The 9,949-nt window shown below is 41.3% G+C and overlaps 1 protein-coding gene across 1 annotated transcript; it reads right to left on the reverse strand.

The window, feature by feature from the left end:
- Positions 1 to 2,714: 2,714 nt before the first annotated feature.
- On the reverse strand, positions 2,715 to 5,617 carry LOC311134029 (uncharacterized protein). The gene is made up of 7 exons (XM_084167642.1): positions 5,490 to 5,617; positions 5,211 to 5,404; positions 4,884 to 5,065; positions 3,417 to 4,202; positions 3,254 to 3,316; positions 3,113 to 3,178; positions 2,715 to 2,989 (listed from the first exon to the last, which is right to left on the reverse strand). The coding sequence occupies exons 1-7, from the start codon at positions 5,583 to 5,585 to the stop codon at positions 2,781 to 2,783; spliced, it is 1,596 nt and encodes a 531-aa protein (XP_084023768.1). The 5' UTR covers positions 5,586 to 5,617; the 3' UTR covers positions 2,715 to 2,780.
- Between the last annotated feature and the right edge of the window lie 4,332 nt (positions 5,618 to 9,949).

The following is a 9,949-nucleotide window of genomic DNA, read 5'->3' on the forward strand; positions in this document are numbered from 1 at the left end:
ACAGACCCCAGGGAGTACATAATGTTCTGAGAACAATATGTTTCTTAGAGCTTGGTGAGAGCATGGTTGTCCTATGATTATTTTGCATTCAACCTTCCCACAATGTTCTGGGAATGGCGCAATATACCCAGCTAGCACAAAACATTCTGAGAACCATATGTTTCTTAGGTGTACTTAAACATAACGTTTTCTACAGGTTTCCTCATGGTTCTATTTAAAGTAATGTTTTCAAATTGTTTAGAGAACGTTAAGAAAGAACATTCTTCTGTTGGAATTTCAGTACATCAGCATAATGTTTTCTACAGGTTTCCTCATGGTTCTATTTCAAGTAAATGTTCTCAGAAAGTTCAGAGAACGTTAAGAAACAATGTTGTTTTGTGGGAATTTCTATAAAAACCACAAGAAAACAAACGTTCAAAGAACGTTCTAAGAATGTTATTTAAAAACATATACATTCCGTTCTCCGTATCAACAAAACTCTCTATCCTCTATCTTGTTAAATGTGTTCAGGTGTGTTGGCCGAGCCCACTAATTGGCCCCATCGATATGGATGGGGGGCGTGCTCTCTCTGCTCTCTCCTGAAGTCCACGATCAGCTCATTCATTTTGTTGACTTTTAGGGAGAGGTTATTTTCCTGGCACCACTCCACTAGGGCTCTCACCTACTCCCTGTAGGCTGTCTCGTCGTTGTTGGTAATCAGGCTTACTGTTGTGTCGTCAGCAAACTTGCAGTCATGGGTGAACAGGGAGTACAGGAGGGGGCTGAGCACGCACCCTTGTGGGGCTCCCGTGTAGAGGATCAGCGTGGCGGAGGTGCTGTTACATACCTTCAACACCTGGGGTCTGCCCGTCAGAAAGTCCAGGACCCAGTTGCACAGGGTGGAGTTCACACCCAGGGCCCCCGAGCTTAGTGATGAGCTTGGAGGGCACTATGGTGTTGAAGGCTAAGCTAAACAAAAGATTAACAAAATAAGTAGGTATGGGGAACAATGGCAATTGCTGAGTGGACAAAGAGAGGTTCAAAGGGGTTGGAAAAGGTGAGGTGCTCTTTTCTAAGAAAGAGCCTGAAACAAATCTAAGATATTATCTGGGTCTGTGTGACCTGAGAGAGATATGGAATGGGAAGAAAATGAACTGTGCACCTTTCTAAAAAAAAAGCACTGGTGTCTATCATTGTGAAAGCTTTATTGTAACTTTAATGCATTCTGTAAAACTGTGACACAATTTAGTGGATATCGATGTTTAGGTGGCAACAATATTTCAGGGGTTATAGAAGACAACAATAGACGACAGCAGTATTTGATCGGGGTATAGCCTAACATGTTATGTACAGTGCCTTCAGAAAGTATTCATACCCCTTGACTTATTCAAAATGTTGTTGTGTTACAGCCTGAATTCAAAATGGTTAAAATATTTTTTTTCTCACCCATCTACACACAATACCCCATAATGACAATTGTTGCAAATTGATTGAAAATGAAATACAGAAATATCTCATTTACTTAAGTATTCACACCCCTGAGTCAATACATGTTAGAATCACCTTTGGCAGCTATTACAGCTGTGAGTCTTTCTGGGTAAGTGTCTAAGAGCTTTGTACACGTGGATTGTACAATATTTGCACATTATAATTTTTAAGGGCCAAATAATAAATGTTAAAATATATAATCGTTTTTTATGGATGGTTTATTATGAGGTTTTAGGTTTTATTTATACGCACCAAAGAATTACAGATGAAAAAAACTGGTAAAAACGGTGTGCAAGTGAGGTTGGAAGCCCAAAAGTGCTTTATGAAAACCACACCACAAATATAAGCACACATTTTTTTACATTTATTCAATCAGTTCAACTAAGCATATTAATTATAATTGTACATGATATACTCAGTATACAAGAAAAACCATGTTTGATTGTGTGTGTGTGTGAGTATGAGAGTTAGGCTACATGGAGGGGATTATTGTTTAGTTTGGTTAATCAGACTGACCCCAAATCTTCACTTGAAGTTTATTGAGGCATGATGAGGTTTTGGCAATGTGAAGATAAGAATTCCAGAGTATGGTACCTCTGTATCTGATAGAGAATTGACTATGTGAGGTGCGGCAGTGGGGAGGGTGAAGGTTATCGCAGTGTCTTGTGTTATATAGGTGGATTTCAGAATTAACCTGGAAGAATCCATTGAAGGGTTTAGGTAAACTGTCTGGGAGGTATGAGTATTTGTAGATTAAAGTGCATAATTGGCGTACATTAATGTCGTAAATAGACAAAATATTTGAGTTTCTTAAACAAAGGTGCAGATGGAGCCAGGTAATTAGAGGTGGCTAGTCTTGCAAATTTATTTTGTATGATGAGTAATTTGTGTAGGTAGGAGGCATATATATGTACTGTCCCAGACAATATTACAGTAAATGAGATATGGGTAAATTAAGCTACTATACAGTAGAGTTAGGAAGCTTGCCTGATGAACCAAACCACTCATCTTTCTGATGATACCAACAGATTTCATCACTTTGCTACAGACAAATTGAATATGATCTTTCCAGGATAACTTTTCATCAATTAGAACTCAGAGGAATCTAGTGGATGTGATTTGTTCCATTTCATTCCCACCAATTGAGATTCTGGCTCTTTTTTTCTATTTTTTACTATATTTCTTATTCTGTAGCAAAGTGATGAAATCTGTTGGTATCATCAGAAAGATAAATAAATATATATATTATATTTTAGACATTTATTTTTTTGAACAAATAAATAATTTCATATGAACACAAACAAAACAAACAATTAAATCTCGACCTCCATCCCTATATTGTCACAAAAATCACAATAAAAATCCAGCTCCACCGCTACCTCTTGATCCCACTGCACACACCTGCAGTGGAACCAGTGCTGGCAAAAGTCACAGCACACCCATGGCACCTCGGATCTACACTCCTGAGAGGAGCTTGCAGGCGGATCACGCTCCCCGCAGCGAGCACAGCAGGTGGTGTCTTCTTTTATAAAAAATTAAATAATAATACAAATTGATTAATATGGTTTTGCAAAATGTAGAAGTTCTTCAACAACAATAGTAATTGATACAACTGAGAGAGCGAGAAAAACAGATTATGAAGTACCTGAGAGTGGTGCCATGGGTGGTGTGACAGATGTGACCGGTGTAGCTTTTCTCTTCCTTTTCTGTGCTGCAGTTTGAGAAAAAGTATTGTTAGACAGAGCATGTTGCATGAAAACCCTTTTCAACTTTTTTACATCAATACCTCTGGAGGAAGCTGCAGAGGTTTTGGAGGAGGCGGAGATGACTTGAGGGCTGGTGCTATTTACTGTAGATATATAAAGATATATATATATATATTTTTTACATTGCTGTTTTATAAAACAGATAACAAACAGTCATTTTTTCGTAATTTAACATGTGTTTACCTGTGGAGGTGGTGGTATTCAAATTGCAGGGGGCAGGGACACCAGACGAGGCTGCTATGGTGGTGTGACCAGGGGAGACGGAGGAGGCAGTTGGTCCAGAGGAGGCCGTGTTGGTGGTGACAGACATGGGGGGTGGTGTGCATTGGGGTGGTGGTGGACAAAACCGCCGACGATGGCTTGGAGGAGCTGGTGTTTGTAATGGTGGGGTTGAGGGGCCGACGATGGTGTGGCCGGGAGAGTAGGCATGTGGCCTTCTTCTGCAGCTGGGGACTCCGGCGGCTCCTACAGGTGTTGCACACTGGGAGGCACTGGCAGTGGTGATGCAGCTGTCAGGAGTGGTTCCAGCAGGGGGTCCAGCAGAGGCGATGGCGTCAATGGTCTCATCCATGGCAGCCCTCTCCTGTGCCCTCTGTGTTCTGAGGGCTGCCCGACGCTCTTTCTCCTCTGCCCCGGCCCTCTCCTTCTCACCCCTCTCCTGCCACTGGCGCGTGTATTCCTCCCCGGTGAGGCATGTGGCGACCACAGGGAGTCTTCTGTATCGGTCCAGCCGATACTTCAGGACAGTAAGGATGTGCCCCAGGTCCTTCGCTATCAGCCCCCCCTCTATTAGGGGGTGCTCTTCTAGAGCTAGGGATAGGACTGGAGCAGCGGCTGGGACTGGGGCAGGGGCTGAGGGTCCTCCTGTGGTCGCTGGGGAGGAGGTGCTGATGGATGGTACATTGCTGCTGGTTCCAGTAGAGGCGGTGTTGGGACCCGGTAGGGTCCGAGACGGCATTAAACGGGACCCTTCAATGGCTGAAGGGTCAAAAGGGAAGAGGCCACACTTCTTAAACCCTTCCACCACATAGCGCATGTCCTTGCATGTACGCGTACCTCGCTGGTACGGGTAGCGGAATACTCTGGCAAATTCTGATTTGTTTACCATGTAGGAGTGGTCAAAATGGCTAAGGTCTCCAGCTACCTTGGAGAACTCAGCCTTTAAAGGGCCAAAGTATGCCACGTCCAGCGGCTGCAGGACATGGGTGCAGTGTGGTGGAAGACAAAGAAGTATAACCCCTTCCCTTAGTGCCACCGCGAGCACTTCCGGGTCCATGTGGCTCTTGTGCCCATCAAAGAGGAGAAGGAGAGGGCGCTCTTTCACTGCATACTTAATGAAGTGCTGAAACCACTTCCTGAACAGGTCCCCGTCAATGTAGCCACTGCTTGACCGTCCATACAAGGCTTGGGGGGGGCCTCCCAGTGTGTAGTGGCCACCGGGGAAACACTTGGGGTAGATGATAAACGGGGGGACGTCCTCCCCAGCTGCGTTGAAGCAGGCCAGCACTGTGATGTGCTCCTTGGTCCCCGGAGCCTGCTGGTACACGTGTTTTGCGCCCCGGGGAGCCAGCACTTTGTGCCTGCTCTGGTCGCTACGAAACCCAGACTCATCGCAGTTATAGATTTGTCTGGGTTTCTCCCTCAACCCACTCTCCTCCAAGTACTTCTCATAAGAAGTGAAGAAGGTGTCCATCGTCGGACGTGTGGCACACTCAGCTCTCCCCCTGTCCAGGGTGTCCGGCCTCCTCATGCTTAGGTTCTTGTGCCTCCTCCTGAACATTTCCCACCACCTCTTCCCCAGTGGTGGGATTGTTTCCCCTGGGTGCCGAAACCTACAATAGAATAGAATATATAATTGTCCATCCAGGATGAAAATGTTTGTTTTGGCATCACCATACACATCCACATTTACATCACACACATTGATAACAGTCAGTCCAGCATTCTACATACATAAACACATAGAACACCAAATACCTGCGTATTTTGTCGGCGTATTTCATCAGCCTCTGTCTGGTGAAGGGGAACCCATGGCTGGCGCAGTAGATACAGTACTGCACCAGAGACTTTTCATCCTCTGGTGCAAGCAATGTGGGTGGTCCACTGCGACAACCATGGGTCACCCGGCCGCTCAGCCTGTCCGCCAGGGTCTGCCGAGGTACACCATGCACCTTGGTAGATAAGAAAAGAAAACTGTTACTAGCAGATAAAATTCACATACACATGGTAATCTCCTAAAAACAAAAGATGCCTAACCTTGGCAGCCTGGCGGATAGCCATCCCTGCCCCGCAGTCCTCCATGGCATGGAACATGTCCACCTCACTCCACTGCTTCCTCTTGACTTTCTCCATGCTGCAGTGGTAAATACATGTAGCTAAATAACTTGGCATACTATACACATTTTAGAAAGATAACTCAATCTGAATATGTATAAACATTAACATTTCAAAGCTAAGGCATTGAAAGGTGATGAAAGTTTTCACAATAACTGAAAGTGTACCCACGTTTTTTGTTTGATGTTATCTGTAATGAAAATTAGTGTCCCAATTAGTGTAATATTGATGCATACATTGTACCATTTAACTAAATACTGCCTCTATGTAGCTGTTGTAAGATGAAATATAGCCAACAGTGATAGGTGTCGAAAAGTTCATGGTTCAAAGTTCCAAATACATTTTTGCAGATTGTGCAAAACGCCTCCGTCAGAGGACTCCAATTTTGATACGGTAAAGCTTGACAACATGCAGCTGTTTTCGTGATATGTATTATCTAACACTTACAATTTCTTTCCTTTTTGCTTACTTAGCAGTTCTATCAACATTTAGCAACTAAGATAGCAACATTAGAAAATCCGTTAGCTATATTTCAGAGGTAAAAAGTTGGATATTAAATTAGGTGTGGTCTGTCGCGCAGTCGCATTTTACAATATGCAGCGTGTTCCACAAAATGTGTACATATAACTTTTTTGAAAACTCTCAAAACCTAACTTAACTTACATAAATTGCACTGAAAATCGGTGGTCAGCTAGTTAAAAGGGTGTCGTTAGTCACAAAACTTAACGTTATTTTTCAGTCCATTTAAATGTTGAGCTCGAGGTGATTCAGTCCTCCAACCGCTAGAAAGTGTCCGAGGTCAGGGGGTGTCTGATGTTTGGGGAAAATTAGCTACTGTCCCAGACAATATTACAGTAAATGAGATATGGGTAAATTAAGCTACTATACAGTAGAGTTAGGAAGCTTGCCTGATGAACCAAACCACTCATCTTTCTGATGATACCAACAGATTTCATCACTTTGCTACAGACAAATTGAATATGATCTTTCCAGGATAACTTTTCATCAATTAGAACTCAGAGGAATCTAGTGGATGTGATTTGTTCCATTTCATTTCCACCAATTGAGATTCTGGCTCTTTTTTTCTATTTTTTACTATATTTCTTATTCTTACTAGTGAATACAATCAAGTTGGATTTTTTAAAAATTTAAATATAATTTGTTTATCTCTAACCATTCAGAATATTTGGCCATACCTGAGTTGGCTTCATTAATTAGCTAATCAAATTGGTATCATCAGCAAAGAGAATGGGAAGTACGGTAGAAGACACAGCAGCAAGGTCATTGATATAGATTAGGAATAACAAAGGTCCAATTATCGAACCATGAGGCACACCACAGGATATCTTGGCCCTGGTAGATGCTCAGCCGTTTGCATAAACAAATTGTTCTCTATCATAAACATAACTATATAACCAATTATATGTATAATCATGGAAACCGTAATAATGCAAATTAGAAAGTAATATTTCATGATCAACTGTGTCAAACGCTTTGGATAAATCTAAAAAGATGCCAAGAGCGTATTAATTGTTGTTAAGGGCTGTAAAGATTTTACCCACATGTTGCAAAAGAGCCATATCTGTGGCATAGTTTTTACGAAAACCATATTGGTGCTCATATAGAATATAGTGTTGAAACCATATTGGTGCTCATATGGAATACAGTGTTGAAACCATATTGGTGCTCATATAGAATATAGTGTTGAAACCATATTGGTGCTCATATAGAATACAGTGTTGAAACCATATTGGTGCTCATATAGAATACAGTGTTGAAACCATATTGGTGCTCATATAGAATACAGTGTTGAAACCATATTGGTTGCCATATAGAATACAGTGTTGAAACCATATTGGTGCTCATATAGAATGCAGTGTTGAAACCATATTGGTGCTCATATAGAATACAGTGTTGAAACCATATTGGTGCTCATATAGAATACAGTGTTGAAACCATATTGGTGCTCATATAGAATACAGTGTTGAAACCATATTGGTGCTCATATAGAATACAGTGTTGAAACCATATTGGTGCTCATATAGAATACAGTGTTGAAACCATATTGGTGCTCATATAGAATACAGTGTTGAAACCATATTGGTGCTCATATAGAATACAGTGTTGAAACCATATTGGTGCTCATATAGAATGCAGTGTTGAAACCATATTGGTGCTCATATAGAATACAGTGTTGAAACCATATTGGTGCTCATATAGAATACAGTGTTGAAACCATATTGGTGCTCATGTAGAATACAGTGTTGAAACCATATTGGTGCTCATGTAGAATACAGTGTTGAAACCATATTGGTGCTCATATGGAATACAGTGTTGAAACCATATTGGTGCTCATGTAGAATACAGTGTTGAAACCATATTGGTGCTCATGTAGAATACAGTGTTGAAACCATATTGGTGCTCATATAGAATATAGTGTTGAAACCATATTGGTGCTCATATGGAATACAGTGTTGAAACCATATTGGTGCTCATATAGAATATAGTGTTGAAACCATATTGGTGCTCATATAGAATACAGTGTTGAAACCATATTGGTGCTCATATAGAATACAGTGTTGAAACCATATTGGTGCTCATATAGAATACAGTGTTGAAACCATATTGGTTGCCATATAGAATACAGTGTTGAAACCATATTGGTGCTCATATAGAATAGTGTTGAAACAATATTGGTGCTCATATAGAATACAGTGTTGAAACCATATTGGTGCTCATATAGAATACAGTGTTGAAACCATATTGGTGCTCATATAGAATGCAGTGTTGAAACCATATTGGTGCTCATATAGAATACAGTGTTGAAACCATATTGGTGCTCATATAGAATACAGTGTTGAAACCATATTGGTGCTCATGTAGAATACAGTGTTGAAACCATATTGGTGCTCATGTAGAATACAGTGTTGAAACCATATTGGTGCTCATATGGAATACAGTGTTGAAACCATATTGGTGCTCATATGGAATACAGTGTTGAAACCATATTGGTGCTCATATAGAATACAGTGTTGAAACCATATTGGTGCTCATGTAGAATACAGTGTTGAAACCATATTGGTGCTCATATAGAATACAGTGTTGAAACCATATTGGTGCTCATGTAGAATACAGTGTTGAAACCATATTGGTGCTCATATGGAATACAGTGTTGAAACCATATTGGTGCTCATATAGAATACAGTGTTGAAACCATATTGGTGCTCATATAGAATACAGTGTTGAAACCATATTGGTGCTCATATAGAATACAGTGTTGATTTAAATGTTTCAACATTCTCTTATACACCCATTTTTCTAGGATTTTAGAAAAACATGGTAGTACAGATAATGGGCGATAATTTGTAAAAGATCTTGGATCCCCAGATTTATAGAGGGGAATAACTTTGGCAATTTTCAAATCTTTAGGAACAATACCAGTTTGCATAGATTTGGTGAAGATATACATTAGAGGCTCAGTAATCGAGGAAGACACTGATTTCACCAAAGAGGCACCAATCTCATCATGACCTGCTAATGATATGTTAAAGTTACCAATTACCTCTATCACCTCCATTACAGTTGACATGATCATTAGAAATTATTCAATGCTCAATGTTGGATAGGGATTGTTAATCTTGGGGTGAAAAATAAACAGTGGACTCCATATATGTTCCACGCCCTAAACTAGCATTTTATCTTCCAAACTGTTGTGTTGGATCTGTTTGGGTTCCCTGACCTCCCTGATTGAGAGGTGACATTGACTTGACCTTCAGTAACCTCTGGATTTCGGCTCTTGCTCACAACTCTCGTGGTAGTCTCAAGTCTTAATAATAACTTCATTTTAGCCCCTATAGTTACATCATAATAATGAACTCAGGGAGGCTCAGTTAGGTGCAATTATTGTCTTTTTTCTTTTTGGAGGCTTCTGTCTCCTTTCTCATTTATATCTCCCCTCTATGTTGGTCAGCTCCTTTTTCCACATCCTCCTCTCCGCTCATGCTCCAGCGTGGATGCACTATCCTGTCCTCTCATCTAACTGGGGGATGGGGGAGTGTGCGTGGAGTGTACTTTAACTGTGAGGCTCGTGTCTGTACCAGCACAGTTGTCATTGAGGAACATACAGAGCCAGTGCACAGAGTCTGAAAGTGTCCTCAAGGCGCTGGGACAGTGCTCAGTAAGCCAGGACTTTGATCTCTCTCAGCCGCAGTGTGTCCTGCTCTGCTCTGCTCTCTCGCTCCTGATCTTATCCTCTCATCACTGATCTCTGCTGCTCAAGGTAAGCCACCTGATGTGGAGTCTTCTCTTCCCTTCATCTCGCAGGTTGCATCCTAAATGGCACCCTATTCCCTACATAGTGCATTACTTCTTACTAGTGCCCA

This window comes from Coregonus lavaretus (genome assembly GCF_964263955.1).
Source record: "Coregonus lavaretus genome assembly, chromosome: 8".
NCBI lineage: Eukaryota > Metazoa > Chordata > Actinopteri > Salmoniformes > Salmonidae > Coregonus > Coregonus lavaretus.

Excerpts from the sequence above, each read along its gene's own strand:
- LOC311134029 (XM_084167642.1), bottom strand. The coding sequence starts at position 5,585 with ATGGAGAAAGTCAAGAGGAAGCAGTGGAGTGAGGTGGACATGTTCCAT. Across the intron at positions 4,203-4,883 it reads TGAGAAGTACTTGGAGGAGA|GGTCCCGTTTAATGCCGTCT; the intron begins GTGGGTTGAGGG and ends CAGCCATTGAAG. Across the intron at positions 3,179-3,253 it reads CTCTGCAGCTTCCTCCAGAG|CACAGAAAAGGAAGAGAAAA; the intron begins GTATTGATGTAA and ends CTCAAACTGCAG.